Source organism: Antennarius striatus, chromosome 17 (assembly GCF_040054535.1).
Source record: "Antennarius striatus isolate MH-2024 chromosome 17, ASM4005453v1, whole genome shotgun sequence".
Classification (NCBI taxonomy): domain Eukaryota; kingdom Metazoa; phylum Chordata; class Actinopteri; order Lophiiformes; family Antennariidae; genus Antennarius; species Antennarius striatus.
The window spans coordinates 6,733,254-6,750,014 of record NC_090792.1 but is presented as its reverse complement, the minus strand read 5'-3'; the positions used below and the strand labels follow the sequence as shown (position 1 = coordinate 6,750,014).

Below are 16,761 nucleotides of genomic sequence, written 5' to 3'. Positions count from 1 at the left end.
TCAGCCAGACGCTGCTTTAAACGCCAATGTTTTATGCTAATGTCAGCAATTTTTAAGCTGCACTGAAAGATTGTAATAAAGATGCAACATCAGGAAAACAGTCTGTTTTAAAAGAAACTTTGCTATATCATGATAGAGAGAGAGAGAGAGAGAGAGAAAGAGAGAGAGAGAGAAAGAGAGAGAGAGAGAGAGAGAGATCTTTTAAAAGCAGTCACCTATACTGTACATGCTAATGTAATTGAGTGTTAGCGTAGTTGTAACTGATGTTTTGTGTATCAAATCACTCTTGCTACTGATACACTCCATTATAGTTGTTACATCCAGATAAACGTTTCAGTGACTTAATCACACCCTTCTAAACTAAGAAATATTTTAATTCAGGTCAGATCTGATGATGGAAGAGGAAAATCCCACTGTGTCACGCTGTGCTATAGCATCCTCCTCTCATGTGGTTATTATTAGGTTTCACTTTAAACCAGAGAAAGAACACGTCACTGAGGAACATCGTCCTTCTCCACCTGAATCATCATTTTATTGCTGATGTTTGACTTTGAGAAAGGAAACCTTTTCCTCTCTGTGTTTTCTCAGGTTGAATGTGGTTTTAAAAACTAACTTTGTTGACATCTGCTATGGTGTACGCTCTCTGAATGTACAGTCCAGAAACATTTTGTGACACTTATGCTGTATATTGTTGGTTGAACACGAGTCAGTAGAGCATTTTCAGTTAGATTTCTGCAACTCTAGTCATGTTAATAATAACCTGTTGTTGCTGCGTGTCAGACAGGCATCTCTGCACCGACCACTGGCTACCCACGGTCTCCTCAGCATGTCTTTTGTCTGTGTAAAGGAAACTGTAAAAGTTTTTGTTTTGGAGGACGTCTGCAGTGGACCATCCTCTAGAAGTCTCTGGAACTATTTATTCCAAATGTTCTTTTTGTTAGCATAAGAAACTGACAAGTAGAAGATTTATCACTGTCATCACTGTCCTGGTTTAAAGAGATGACTACTAGATTATGTGTTTCACATGTGCTTTTTTTTTCTAGTTTTCTACCACCAACATTTAAAAACGTAGAGTGCTTTAATGCTGAAACAGAGTCTCAGGGTTTTAGTGTTTGATGCAGATGTTTAGATGAGTAATTGTGATGTGTTATGAGACCTACAGAGGTAGCTGCATCCTTTTGAAATGTCTGTGACCCCTGGTGTCTGAACCCGATGACACGTGTCTGATCAGACTGTTCGAATAGAATTAGATGCAGTTACTGATATCACAATGATTTGCAAGCTTCCAGCATGCCTGAACCAATGACCTCATGTTTTGCTTTGCTTTCTGGTCATTCTGTTTTTCACCACTTAAGTCTCTATGTCATGCTGTGACACACAACTCCAGAATGGTACTTTACAGCATTCTGATTGGTCTGCAGGGTTGACCGACAGGAGTTGGGGTATTAATCGCAGCAGCACCCCCGGAGGAAGCAATGAGAGCATCAGTGGAGAAGACGGACAAGGTAATATACCCGACTGACAGTGATGAAGCTGTTCAATACAAATGTTACAGCATTGATTAAGACTGAAGGCAAAGTGGATTTAAAGTGTGGTTTTCACAGACAACTTCCGTATAGGTAATTTGTTTCACAGCCTGCAGAAAACGCAAAAACAAGATTTTTCCGCATATTGTAACGTTGCTGTTTAGAAGGCGCTTATTTTTAAAGTGAGAGACTAAAACTTCAGATAAAGCAGAAGTTAAAGCAGACTCCATAAAGCATGAATCAAATTTTCATTATTTCAAAATGACCGGTAATCACACATATATACAATTAATTAAAAACAGAACTGCTGGTGAAATTGGATCTGTGTTGGCTTCAAAGGTAAATTTGTTGTCTGTAATTTCACTCAGATATTGAATTTGCTGTACATTTTCAACAGCCATTTTACATTTCAGTGGATAAAAAAAGGATTGGTTTTTGGAGGCGTCTGCCAGAAAATCCCTTATAGGTTCTTTGGTTTTCCATGCCTTCATAGTCAAGGATGAGCTCTCACACCAGTCAATGAAATCATGAACCAAAGAGCTGTGGTCAGTGTCCTGGTCACAGGAAGAAACAGAAGCACTCCTGTGAGTTCATTGTTTAAAAACACGGTTCAGGTTTCATGAATCTCAGAGTCAGACCAGCCAGTAGTGGACTTTTGGGACTACAGACCCATAATAGATTTGAATTATCTTAGCAAGTTTAAGTCCCAGCTTAACATGCCTTGCAGCTCCCTACTAGGAGAGATTTCCCTTTACTAGAGTTAACATGTCTTGATTATTAGTGTTTTAACAGTTTGCTACCCACAGCCTGATATATGCAACCATATAAATTGTTTTCCTTGAGATTTCCTATTTCTGTCTAACTCATACTCAGACTGACTCTCACTGATTACCTGCAAAATGATGAGAGGAGAAGGGAAATCGGAGGAGTACGACAATAAAAATTAGGGCTGTCACTTTTAACGCGTTAATTAAATTAATTAAGTACACTGCAAATTAACACGCTATAGAAATTAACGCAATTAATCGTGAGTGGCAAGTCAATGCGCAAGCATTTTAATTTTGGCCCATTGAGGGACCTTTAGGCTGCAGTGACATCACTTTGTACCTGCGCCACTAGTCAAAAGCAGGGTGACTGACAACAGAGATGGACGCGACACAGGAGAGCGAGGCAAGCACACTCGGACCTTTGGGCGGAAAGTTCATTTATAAAAAAAACAAAGACGGGACTATCAACAAAAACGCAGTGATTCTGCGCTGCCAATCTGCGTTGTAGATGCCTCCCTCAGTCTGCCCCAGGGCAGCTGTGGCCACACACGTAGCTTAACATCACCAAGTATGAATGAGGAGTGAATGAATAATGGATCTATGTAAAGCGTCTTTGAGTGTCCAGAAAAGCGCTATATAAATCCATCCATATTTGTACCTTTTGTAAAAGAATTTTCATATCACCGAAGTAGCTCCAGGCTAACCTATCATTTAAATGCATCTTGGCATTTTGCTATTTAGTTGCCTTATTTAGAGTCATGTTACTCTATTCATTTTGAATTGCTCTATTGATTCAATATAATAGTATAGTTATATATATAGTTATAGTATTCATTTTGATTGACAGTCTGCTTATGTGCCTATTTGAGACTCAGCCTTATTTCATTTCTGAATTTTATTTACTTTATTTAACTGTATTTGAATTGCATTTTTGACAAATGCACCTGGCCTAATTGGTTTGCTGATGTGCTTGGCCTTTTTTTTTTTGAATTTCATTCATAAAGCACACTTAACCAATAAAATGTAGATTTCAAATCTTCTCTTCTTGGTGCATTCTATTGATTAGTCATGCATTACAATTTTGTAATGTCTTAGAATTCAAATTCTTTATTTGGGGGCCTTTAGCAGGTATGGGATTAAAAATGCGATTAATTAGATTAATTAATTACAAATCCTGTAATTAATTAGATTAATTTTTTAATCGCCTGACAGCACTAATAAAAATATGACAGAAGCTCTAGACCGGATAGTCTCTTCTATGGATGAGTTTAAGAGCGACTTTAATAAGTTCAGGAGTGACTGACAAATAGCTGGAAGAAAAGCTGAAACCGAATGGAAAAAATGAAGGATGAGATGAAGAGAATCCAGAAAGACACTGATGAAAAAGAACGAAAAATGTTTGTCCTAGAACAAGGACAACAAAGAATTGATGAATTGGAACAAAACATTTGTATAAATGATGTGATCATCACCGACATCAAAATTAAGCCGAGGAATTACACACATGCTGTGGCCAGAGGAAAGGCAACTGATACAGCACTGACTATGGAGCAACAAGTGATTTCTCAACTGAGGGATCTAGATCCAGACCAGACTGAGACATGTTATCCACTACCATCTGGAGGTAAGAGACCACCTGCAGTGCTGATAAAATTCCAGAATTGTAAACACAAAATAGGTCTTCTGAAATAAGGCTTCAAACTGAAAGGAAAAAATGTCTACATTTATGAGAATCTCACTAAGAAGAATGCTGATATCACTAAAAAAGCTCGACAGCTAAAGAAGACTGGACTGATTGACAACGCCTGAACGAACAACTGCAGTATCTTCAAAACAAAGGGGCTTTCTCTCGAGCAGATGAAAACAATGATGATCAGGAGTGCAGTGGAGTTGGTGAGATAAGAGCAATTAAGATGGATAATAGTTGTTATTATACCAAAGATCAGTACAACAGAATCACTTTAATAGTGGGAGATCTACACCAATTTTTGGGACACATCAAGAATTCCAAAGAACAGTTGAAAAACCATTCAACATCATCAATGTCAGAAACATGGATTAATGAACAAAAAAGCATGGATTTCTGTTTGGAGGGTTAGTTTGAGACTTTAAAGAGCATGTTGATATCTGTTGACAATATAATAGGATGCAAAACTGTTAAAGTGTCTGTAACAAGCTGGTTAATTCTTGGATGAACACTGTCTGTCCGCTGAAAGAGCTTAGTATGATCTTTATATTCTTGTGGAGAACACTGGCAAGGTCAACTTCTTGTTTTGAATATCCATGATGTTAACAAACCTTGCTGTTCCTAGGAAGAATGTAAACATGTTTATGCTGTAGGTTACATCTGGGACAAAGGCTAACATCTTGAAGTGAATAAGGGTATGAATGTCTGTCAAAATTCGATATATGAACTAGTTGAAAACATTTAATGTCTGATTTGGCTGACAACATGTTGTAATGAGAGAGATATTTGTTGATTCTGGTGGATGGGAATTTCACAAGCCTATTGGCTTCCACCCATCAGCCCTTTATTTTTCAGATGTTGTTGTTGTAAATGTGATGAAGGTGTGAAGTCTGCTAAATTAACATATCCGAAAAAATAAATAAATACATCAGATTGTCCCCATCGTTTAATGAACACTGTACGTTTTGAGTGTGTAGGACATCTTGTGTGATCTGGGTTGCTTGTGTTTATGTTGTTTTGACTTTGGCAAAGTAACCCCTCTTCATTTCCACTTCCAGGTCTGAGTCCTAAAGCCCTGAGTTCCACTCTGAGCCACCTTTCCTCCCCGCTAGTCCAGATGAACAACTCCAGCTCCAAACTGGGTCAAGGCCTGGGCCGCAGGACCAGAGGTAAGACCAGTTGCCGTCTCACCGGATTGTGTTCACAAAGAGAGTGTGTTTATGATGCTGCATTAAAAATCTCAGGTGTGATTGATGAAGACTCTCGACACAACGCCTCTGACTCTGTGTTTGGTCACCATGGCAACATAGGATGTCGCCCAGGGTCGGCAGATTTCAGTCACAACACCTCCAGCTCCAACTCACCTGTCAACTGCAGAGGTAAATATACAGTGTTTTCTGCACTATAAGGCACACCTAAAAGCCTATAATTTTCTCATAAACCCGTAGTGTGCCTTATAATGATAATAATAATAATAATTATAATAAACCTTTATTGTCCCACAGTGGGGAAATTTGTGCGATCGTGGCGGCAGGGGGGGGGGTCAAACATAAATACTTAAATAATATACATACATATTAACATTTGCAACATATGAAATTTACATATTCACATATTGTAAACATACTAACATATTTCATATTATCAGAAAGTACAGTTATATTTACACACATCAAAAATATACACTACAGACTGAAGATTACATTGTTCAGCCAGAGTTACAGAGTTTTGTTCTTTGAGTTCTGTGAGTTCTTTGAGTTCTGTGAGTTCTTTGAGTTCTCTGAGTGGTCCGCTGGGAGGACTGCTGGTTATACAGTCTGACAGTCGTGGGCAGGAAGGACTTGCGATAGCGTTCCTTCACGCATCTTGGGTGAAGGAACCTATCGCTGAAGGTGCTCTCCAGTGATCTCTGTGCCCTGTAGAGGGAGTGGTTCTTCATCATCGATGACAGCTTGGCTGTCATCCTCCTCTCCACCACCACCTCCACTGAGTCCAGGGAGCATCCTAGGACAGAACCTGCCCTCCTAATCAGCCTGTCCAGTCTCTTCCTGTCGGCCGCAGTGATGCTGCTGCCCCAGCAGACCACCCCATGAAAAATAGCTGAGGCTACAACTGTGTCATAAAAAGTCTTGCGGAGTGGCCCCCGCACTCCAGAAGACCTCAGCCTCCTGAGCAGATAGAGTCTGCTCTGACCCTTGTTGTAGAGGGAGTGTTTCCGATGCACCTTATATATGGATTAGTATTAATATTAACATATTGGATATTGGATCGCTGAAAAAAAGCGGGCAGTCTGGCCAGCAGTCACGCTGCACTACGCCACCAGGGGCACCCTCACAACAGTAGTCAAGGGGTGTTGCCGAAGTCCCCGCTCTCACTGACCTGCTGTCTGACGGCAGAGCAGCCTGCAGAGAGCACCGGTGTCTGGCTACAATAACGTAGCAAAACAGGGAATTTTCAACAATTCTATTAATAAAGTTTGACTGACTGACTTATCTCAGTATTTCCCAACCACTGTGGCACGGGAAATAACCCACTTAAACTTAATTGGTCTAAAAAATGCAGTGGCGGGCTGTGCATTTCACACCTAGGCCTTCCTTAGTGCTCCCTCTTAATCAATCCAACCCTCAATAACTATTTTTTGGCCACAAAACCTTTACTGCAGCTACAGCTGCGACACACATAAAAAGAATCAATAATAACCTCATAAAATTTCTATATAATTTAGGAATATAACCACAATTTACTCACCAAAATTTCTATTTATTTGTGCACCAAATCCATCCTCCTTTCTTTCTTCATGATTTCAATTACTCTGTCGTACAGATTATCCGTGCGTTTCAGTTCCATCAAGGAGTCCTTTTCTATCATCATTAAACCTGATGCTGAGTCAAGCCTGCCCTGTCGTATGGCATAAGTTTTGTTAGATTTAGGGCTGAAAATGTTCGTTCGACAGAAGCAGTGGACATGGGGATGGTCCCCGCCAAACACACAAACGTGTGCAGCTGCCCCACGCTCTCACTTTTTCTGCTGATGGAGTCGAGATCAGTGGGAGATTTTCCTGCAAAGTCATCCATTGCATACATTGCAGTCAGTTCTGTTCTTAGCCGAGGCAGATCGAAAAGTGTTCCGTGCTTCTGCATTAAGCTGGAGAAGGCTGAATGTGGGAAAGTTTTCTGGTATTCCCGAAACTTCTGCTTGTCAAGGAGGGAGCCAAACGTCAGTTTTTTCGTGGTCGTGAAATCTGTTCTGTGTCTGGCAAATACGTCCAGAACCCTGCCGTGGAGTTGGTGGTGGTGCACGCGGATCTTGCGCTTGAACCTCTCCGTGCACTCGCAACGGCCTCGCTGCGTTCAGTGGCCACCTAGATTTCCTCGTATTGGCTCCTCTCTCGTTCAACTGTGTCACAAAACTCCTTTACCCTTACCAGACAAAACTGTACATCCAGTTTTTTGTCCTGTGGTATTGAAAAGAGTATGTCTGAATGCTCAAAAAATGCCATTAAATGTGTGAAGCAAAAAAACAAAACTCATAATCATTCAGACGGGCTTTAAATCCATCAGCACTGCGCACAGACTCGTCTTCTTAGTCGTCATGATGCTCTAGGATGTGATGAAATAGTTCCTTTAGACTCTAAAGTTTAGAGCATCTCTCTTCTCAAATATTGTATTGACCACTCTGGATGTGTACTGCCACTAAAAGTGGCGGACAAATCCTTTTCCCGGTTGTGACAGGCTTGCTAGCTTCGGAGTTGCAAGACCTTTCTTACGGATGTCCAGCTTTTCTTGAAAAGTCCATCTTAAAAATGGCTTTGAAAGTAAATCTGCAACCAAATCCATTTCATGGACAAAATATAATAAACATCAGTCTGTGATTCAGATATTTTTTGGCCAGCAGAGAAGGCCTTGCAGGCCCTGACGGCCCACCATTGAGAAAATGCCATTGTCAAGTGTCAGTGCTGTAATCTGGAATCTAGTCACGGTCCATTCTATTAGTCTGCGGAAACTCACGGAGAAACTGGCATGAAGGTGAATGAAAGACCCTCAAAGCTGAACTTCCAACCTTTTCAGAAAGTTCAAGAGCAGAGTCACTGCTAGACAAAGGTGCCTGGTGTGCTGCGATTGATTTGCAAATGTAGTTGATACCTGAAGCAACACTTTACGGGTGTGTGTGTGTGGGGGGGGGGGGCATTTAGGCTTGTGTATTCTGTCTGGCAGTGACGTGCTGTGAGATTCACCGACGTTAAAGTCAGTTCTATGAGTAAAACAGAGCGTCGCATTTGCCAGTAAATTAGCAGCCTGACATTAAAAACTGGCTAAGAAATTGTTTAGGACACACAGCAGCAAATAGCTGCACCTCACCTCTGACTGGACTACCGATCGATTGAAACAATATTTAATTACTGAACGAAGACGAACGTCGGAGCTTAAATATCTGCTTCGAACTTCAGATCAGGAAATAATCCGCCCTGTTCAAACTGAGTGGTCCACTCGTAATGAATTTAACCAGTTTTTAATGTCAGGTTTTTAATATGGCATATTTTGCCAGACAGAGTGGCAAATACGCCACTTTGTCTGGCTCATAGAACTGACTTTTATGTCAGTGCCTCACCTCCATGAACTATGAACTATAGAAATAAAATCTAATTTGACTATGTTTTTAGATAATTTTGAACTACAGTATTTTGTAGTACTTTTGTCAGTAAATCTCAGCAGCTAAGGAAAAAACCCATGTGTGTTGACTTCTTTCTAAGATGGCAAAGTGATCAAGTGATCAGGTTTCCTCGATGAGGCTCAGAATGGCCATCTACAGCCACTGTTTTTTTAAATCTATTTTAATTTCTTTATTATATGCACCTTATAATCCGGTGTGCCTTATATATGAAATATATCATTAAATAAACAATCCATTAAAGGTGCACCTTAAAATCCAGTGCGCCTTATAGTGCAGAAAATACTGTACATTTTAACAGCAAGCTCTGCTTAAAGTGATATTTAGCATGATGTTTGTGTAACTATATATATATAATATATATATATAATATATATATATTATGTATATATATTATATATATTATATATATATTATATATATATATAACTAAATAATGTTATTCTTATCAGAGGATAAACTACAGTCATCTGTCCTGAAACAACAGACACAAAGCAGCAGTGAACACAGGCAGGACTTCGCTGTAGTCATTGCTGAAAAATATCTCGATCCTTTTCAGACACGCCTGATCATCAGGGTCGGTCAACCAGCCTGTCCAGTGATGATGTCATGGGTCTCAGCCAATCACAGCCCGCGCTGTCACGTAGTTCTACTCTTCCATACGACCACATGTCACAGAGGGTCCAGCCACAGCGCGGAGCTGGTGTTCGGAGCAAAACCCGTCCATCTTCTCCTGGAAGTGAAATGGTGACGCTGGAAGAATTTCTTCATGAGAGTAACATGCAGTCACCTCCCATGGTAATGATTCCATACATGCATGACGTTCTGTTTGAAGCTATAGAGGAGTTAATATGGTCAGTTTAACCCGTCCCTGAGTAGGAAGTGAGAGAGGACACATCATTACTGGAGGGGTCCTATGAGTATCTATAAATGTGGAATTTGGTAACAATCCGACTAAGTTGGTAAGAAGTGAGCCACAGTATGAGTCACCTTCATGGAACACATTCTAATATACTTAAGTCCACTTGGAGGTGATTTTGAATCAGTCACCCACCAAGAAATTTGTTAAAAACCAGATTAAATGTTTTTTATGGGATTCAGAATCAATCTCTAGAAATGTGAGTTAAATCCCCTTCATGCAGCACCGACCAAGCACAACGGCTTTCTGGATTCAAGGCTCAGATTTGTCTTCAGCTACTTTATCTTGACTCTGGTCTCCGAACCAAAACTCTTCCCCTGGGACAGACTTTTTTGCGTCGTAAATTGAATGGTAGATTAAAAGCACAACTTCATGAATACTATAATGGGTGCCAGCTTTTGATTTCAGCTTCTTGAAAACTATAAACCATAAGTTAATGTTAAGGCAGATAGAGACAGACTGCCTGTTCTAAACATGAATGCAGTTTAATGTACTGATGTCCTCACAGCTCGATCATGTCTGATAGTTCCCAGCTGAGGAACAAACACTTCAGTACTAAACATTGTCCAAATTTATTAAAGTTTGTCTTCTAACCTCAGAATCCTGCTTACATATCAATGTTTCATTCCATTCTGTCAAACTCCATGTCCAGACTGAACCTCTGATCACTGTGAGGATATTAGTCAACCTTGTTGAGCATCAGTCTGTGGTCCAGAACAGACATCTTGTTGTAGCAGAGAGCGTCACCACCCGCAGTAACTCATGATGCTGGGAGGGAGAAGCTTCATCGACACATTCCTATTACAAAAAAATAGAGCAAGGTTAATTTGATGGCCCTGATAATAACATTAAGTGTAGTTCCTGTAATAAATGAATGAACCGTGAGTCCCACACTAACATCAAAGAGTGACCTGTCACATTAACTGACCAACATCAGACTTTTCAGCATAAAACCGAACATCTGCAAGAGCATCAGAAATAACAAAAGCTGTATTATTTATCTTTATAGCAGACAGGATTAGTAATGGTAAGGAAGAACGCAGCAGCTTCAGCAATTGTTGCATTTATCAAAAATAGATGAAGTTGAATTAGATAAACACGAGACAAGTCTACTTCCTGCAGCCTTGACTAATCAGTTACCACATCCCATTCTGGTTTCATGTTTTATTTCAATGCTGAGTGGTTTTACACTGTTTGCTACCAGAAGGCTGCTAATGCTGAAATGACATGGAACACATCACACTAGCATACTGTGCCTCTTATTGCTTAGGTAGCATTATGCTATTATCTTTGCTATTACATTAACACACATCACATCTCCATACGAAGTATGAGACAGTTTAACATGCAGTGCTGTGTGGCCTCAGAACTTATTTTAACATCAAAGTTCTGAGCAGTTCCTATTTGATTGCAAAAAAATTAATTTCCCACCAAGGAGCTCTTTTCACCCACAATATTAATTCCGTTTTCTTTGCTTCACTGTTTAGGTGTCTACAGGAAGCAGGGAGGACTTAATGACCGACTATTTCACCAGAAGTCCTGCCTCGTCTGCGCCATCCAGCAAAGACCAGGTGACACCCACCAGCTACGTCACACCTACTGTAGCCAACCAGAGGCCAGGTCAGAGCGTCAAGCCCTCTCCCCGCCAGCCTGTAGGCCAATCCTCGGCCTCAAGCCAGTCCAGTACCCAGAGGAGCGGCCAATCACTGAGCAGGGCTTTCAGCTTGGCCTCAGCTGATTTGCTGCGCTCCAATGGACCACACAGTTTCCGTGGAAATGAGGGTCAGTTTGATGTGGTTGTTCGTCGACCAGGTGGAGGCAATAATGGGAAAGAACGGCCCTTCTCTGCTCACCTGAGTGGTTCGACCAATCAGCACGCAGATGGCGGCTTCGTTAACCTGCCGCTTCACCATTCGTCGTCTCTCAACCTGCAAACGGAGCGATTCACAGAGAGGGAGAAAGACAATCGGAGGACGGCTGATGCCCAAAACAGTCCCTCCTCGTCCTTCCCCTACCACCACAGAGGCGAGATCGCCATGGTAACCCCTGTAAGGGCAGTGCCTGCTATACAGCAGGATGAACCCTCTGATTATGCGGAAGTGTTGAGGGAGGGGCAGCTAGATGACTCCCCCCATTTGAAGAAGGACAGCGAGCAATCGAGGTGTGGCTCTGTGGAACGGCCGAAGAGCACGCCGGCTTCCCCTGACCCCAGCAACGACCCCCAGACTGTGTGGTATGAATACGGCTGTGTCTAAACGCTGCAATGGACAGCACTGTGTGTGGCTGTGTCTAAAGACTGAAAGTATGTAAGCTACAGCTGATTCCAAACCCACAGACAAACTCTGGGAACTGAATTGTTGAACAAATGCAGCCTTGATAACAAAAAAAACTAGAAACAAGGTAGTCGACTGCGACATCCCACAACACCCCTGAATTCATAATTTTGCCCTGACCTACTTGCATAGGTCAAAGCAGTAGCTTTGATTTACGTTTTTACTCACACTGGCCTTCTCCCTCGTCTTCCTATCTTATCCGGTTCTTGAGTGTACAAAAGTTTAAATTTGACCTTGACCTAATTTTCTCAATGTCAAGGTCATCATGTCATTTTCATCCCCTTTGCCACCCGAGTAATGTGCTTTTTGCTTCATCTGCAACGGTTGTGAATATATTTGGTGGACAAACAAACGGACAAACAAACACACGAGGACTGACAATTACAGTACATCACCGTTTTGAAGCGGGATGTAAAAACCATTAAATCTGTATTTGGTGAATGAACCAGGAAATTTAAGCTGCACACAAATAATTTCAAGGATTTAACACCACAACACTACAAGGTCTCTGAGTTTGGTAAAATGCTGGAATTATTTGGAATTATTATCTGCTGTTTTATTAACAACATGTTTAAAGTGATTCAGTAAACAGTGATTCCACAGGAGGGCTGTGGCAGAAGACACAATCTAGGTGGTTTTTTTTCACGGTTTCATTCAGCATCACTGCAAACAAAGCAGTTGAATGGAGGACAGGCTGTATATGTGTGGTCGTGGCACACAGTACTGAGGATGGGCTCAGTCTACGAGCTGGAACTCTGACTGCTGTCAATCTACAGTACCTGTTACTCTGTTAACCTGTCAGCCACCAATTCTACAAAACTTTACACTAAGAAGTAGCCATCACCGAGTGGGCGGCTGAACTTAAGAGCAGGCGACCAGCAGCACTAGAGCCACTGAATGTATCACTGCTTACCTCCTTATTGTTTCTGGTCCTCCTCAATCAGTTTTAATAAACACTGGAGAAGAAGTAAGAGGGGAAAATCAAGCAAGTTGAAAGAGACAGTATATGATAGGAGTTGAAGATAGAGTACATGATAGAGAGAGACGATAATGGGAAGACGGATAAACAGCGCAAAGATGGAGGCAAGTCCTGCCTTTTTTCGCTGTCTTTAGATCTCCCACCATGCAACACTCTGACACTTTACTGTAAATCTTCATGATGTGAGCCAACGCTGATTTCAAGCACACACACAGACACACACACACACACACACACACACACACACACACACACACACACACACACACACACACACACACACACACACACACTTCGTTGTGGCTTTGCTAACATGGAGCTGGATTTGGACACACTGTGTGTATGTGTGTGGTCATCTAGCTCCACACTGAGGCTGAATACAGATCTGGATTCTGTTTGTGTGTTTTTATTTACGTCCACATTAAGTGTATCTGTGGTTCTGTTGGTGAGCGCACACACCCTGGTGAATCTCACTAGTGTATCATGGTGGGTAACAAGGACACCTAAAGCTCCTTCAGATGTCTGTCTGTGGATGTGATGACATTTTAGTGTGAGCCACAACTAATTACACTATTTTGACATTTAGTAAAATTATTCAAATTGTTCACATAATTATTGTCATAGGTTGTGTTCAGTGGAGTTTACGTTAAACCTCTACCACGGCTAACTGATGAGGGAACTTCAATGCGTTCCTCCACCAGCGCTCCTGGTTACCATTCAACAGTTGTTACCACTGTACCCAGGACACTATATGGTGATGTCACCGTGATGTGTCACAGCACCCAGGACACTATATGGTGATGTCACTGTGAAGTTGTCACTGCACCCGGGACACAATATGGTGATGTCACTGTGATGGTGTCACTGCACCCAGGACACAGTATGGTGATTCACCATTATGATGTCACTCCACTCAGTTGTGCCTGATTCAAGTGAACCAATAACGTCTGTGTTCTTGAAACTGGAAACCTTCTCACAGGATTCTGGGGGAGGTGTCGCCTCCACCTTTTACATTTACAAGCAAACCTTGGTTTTCGAACGCTTTAGACATCGAACAAATCGGAATTCGACAAAAAATTCTGAATTTTTTTGTCTTGAAAGTCGAACACGAAACAAACGCAAGAACATCCATCCTCCTCTCCCTCTCCAACGTTCACGTTTGCTCACCTGAACACTCAGTTGAACACAGGCACATTACGCATGTCGCACTCAATAAAAAAAGCGTGTTATATTTACATGTAACCACTTCCGGGTACAACAGGAAGTCCCAAAGTAAGAGCGTCACAGGATCGTACCTAACACAAGTGCTCACCACTACATAGGTAAAAATTCTCATCTTTATTGTTCTTATGCTTTAACTGCAATGTGCTTTTTATTTTGGTTTACTGTATTCAAGCATGTTTCACTTAATTTGCGTTCCATTGATTGAACAATGTTTTTTTTTTCTTTTTTTGTCGTGTTTGCTTCTTTCGTTTACATTTCTTTGATATGTTTCATTATTATACAATTTGATATATAAATGACATTATGAAATAAAATATAGTATGCAGATACAGCGGCCCAAAATGGATGGATATTATGTTGAAAAAAGGTAGTTTTCTAGCGTCTTGGAACGGAATAAGACCATTTACATTATTTGTAATGGGAAAAATATATTTGGATTTCGGTATACGAACAGCCTTCAAGAACGAATTGTGGTCGGAAACCGAGGTTTGCCTGTACATGTTAACTGAATTCACCTTTCACTTTTTCCTTTCTTCCTGCCTGAAATTCAAGCTGACGTGATTTAAATACGAGGAGCCCACATTCTGACAGAAACAAAAACCTGTTTGGTATGTTGAACACGCTCGACTGAAAATGAATATGAGGAAGTTTTGACACTCCAGTTGTGACATTAACCCGTCCATTTATTACTCCACCTGTAGCCTCCATACAGATTCTACTTTTTTAACTGGAAAATATTTGTTGATGAGAAACACGATTCAAGTGACTTTCAGTGAACTGGGCAACAAACAGGTTTAAACTGTAAAACTAGTTCCCTAGGTTTTCAGTGGGAGCTATTAGGTCACAGGTTGATGTTTGGCTTTTGTTGGTGTGTGTTGCCTTAAATTCATCTCTGTTATGAGATCCTAAAGACCCTCAGGGTGTGTGTGTGTGTGTGGGGAGGAGGTGTCAATTTCACTTTGCTGATGTCAGAAAAGAAATATATTGTCCTTCCAGAAAAAATGTTGGTCTTATTGGAGTGACACTCTTGTGTGTGTCATTACTATGCTGTCACCTTTCTGAGGAGTGTGTTCACAGTCAGATCTGTGAAGCTGAACTGTGTGTGCGTGCGTGCGTGTGTGTGTCATCCTACAGTCACACCTTTCTCATCTTCATTCACCACCAAACCCATCAGCATGACTCATGCTCCGTGGACCGACATGCTTCCTTCATCTGTGGGCTATGGTCACCAGTGTTCAGCCCACAGAAAGTTTTCAGACATGAGTGTAAAGCAGACCAGACAACTGAAGGCAAAAGATGACAGAATTAACGTCAATGACACTTCCTGCTGTAACTGGAATAACTTAACTCTTATTCACTTTAGGTCTCTCTGGCTGCTGTGCTGTGCTGTGAGTACTGTAGGAAGTAGGGCTGATGTTACTGGACCCACAAGATGTTTGCTAATAAAGATTTATAAACTGATGCTCTCACTCCTGTGTCCAATTTACTACGTATTTGACTTCTTCATTAACAGATCATTTTCAGCTTTCTTCTCAGTTTTCTTCTCCCTGAAGACAGTGTTGCTATGGTGATGCTGACCCCAGTCTACTGGTGCATCCTGATAACCCTGATAGTGGGAGAAAAGCTAAAAAGATTCTTTAGATATTTGATGCGTAAAAACATTAGAATATTGTAGCTCCAGTTTGATGTAAATATTTTGATTATCAAAGGAAATAAATGTTTCATCACTGTTAGCTTCTAGGTTAATTAACTTTATATTATGGTTGGATTTCAATCTCTAATAATTCAAACTACTTACATGTTTTATAAAAGGAGAAATGTTTCAGTAGCAATTGACTAAATGGACAGTAAATATATCTGCGTTTTGTTTTTTTTACAATTAAGAGTAATAAGTAAGAATTGAAAGGGGGTTCACACAGAGGGTTCTTGTTCTCTAGGAGGACCCTTTAGAACAGTGGTCCATAAACTAAAGCCCGCCTTCCACATTTTGTACGGTCCCTTCATCCATCTCCCTGCTACCTCTCTGCAGAGAACCCAACGGTCCCGTTCCCAGCTGAAAGGTGTGTTTAGTACATGCTAATGCAAAAAAAAATCCATCTTTTCCAGAACCCTTTTGTTGCCGACATCAATGAAGCCCAGACTTATCAGTTTGAGTCGGCCGAGTTACAGAACTGTCATGTTCTGAAAGACTCATTCAAACTGGACAGTCTCACTAACTTCTATGCCGCCCTCCCAAATGACACAATAACCGGAAAGGGTTATAAACATTTGGTTCTGGAAGACAAAAATGTCTACATCTAGGCCCCCCTGCGATAGTCACAGTTCTTCTGTTACAAACTGCCCCCCATCAGAGAATGGAAAAATTATGAGGCCCTTACAGGAAAAAGTTTTGAGACCCCTGCTTTAGAGAGTTTCTTTAAACTTCTTTTGAGAATCAAAAAAACTCCTAAAAGGTGCAGTGGCCCCTTTTCAGTCCGACTAGTGGGTCTCAGGAGTCCACACAGACTCTGGGCTTCCTCCCGTGGGTCCTGATGACTTCATATTAAAAAACACCCCAAACTGAAATACCACGACAATATATGCTGGGTGCGATTTGTTGGGGGAATTTTATTCTGGGGGGTGTCGAGGCTAAACCAAGCTTCAATCCACTTATTCCAC

At 41.2% G+C, this 16,761-nt stretch overlaps 1 protein-coding gene across 5 annotated transcripts in view; it reads left to right on the top strand.

The window, feature by feature from the left end:
• ccdc88c (coiled-coil domain containing 88C) overlaps window positions 1-15,564 on the top strand; it is an 81,852-nt gene extending 66,288 nt beyond the window's left edge. Inside the window, exons 27-32 of one of the 5 annotated variants that reach the window (XM_068338029.1) lie at window positions 1,422-1,505; window positions 5,039-5,149; window positions 5,225-5,359; window positions 9,208-9,446; window positions 11,055-11,869; window positions 15,467-15,564. In XM_068338029.1, coding sequence (XP_068194130.1) covers window positions 1,422-1,505; window positions 5,039-5,149; window positions 5,225-5,359; window positions 9,208-9,446; window positions 11,055-11,822 — 1,337 coding nt within the window. In that variant the 3' untranslated portion in view covers window positions 11,823-11,869; window positions 15,467-15,564. Of the gene's footprint in view, window positions 1-1,421; window positions 1,506-5,038; window positions 5,150-5,224; window positions 5,360-9,207; window positions 9,447-11,054 lie in introns of those variants that run through there. The other 4 variants (XM_068338030.1, XM_068338028.1, XR_011038503.1 and 1 more) reach the window with 4 other exon arrangements.
• Window positions 15,565-16,761: the final 1,197 nt, after the last annotated feature.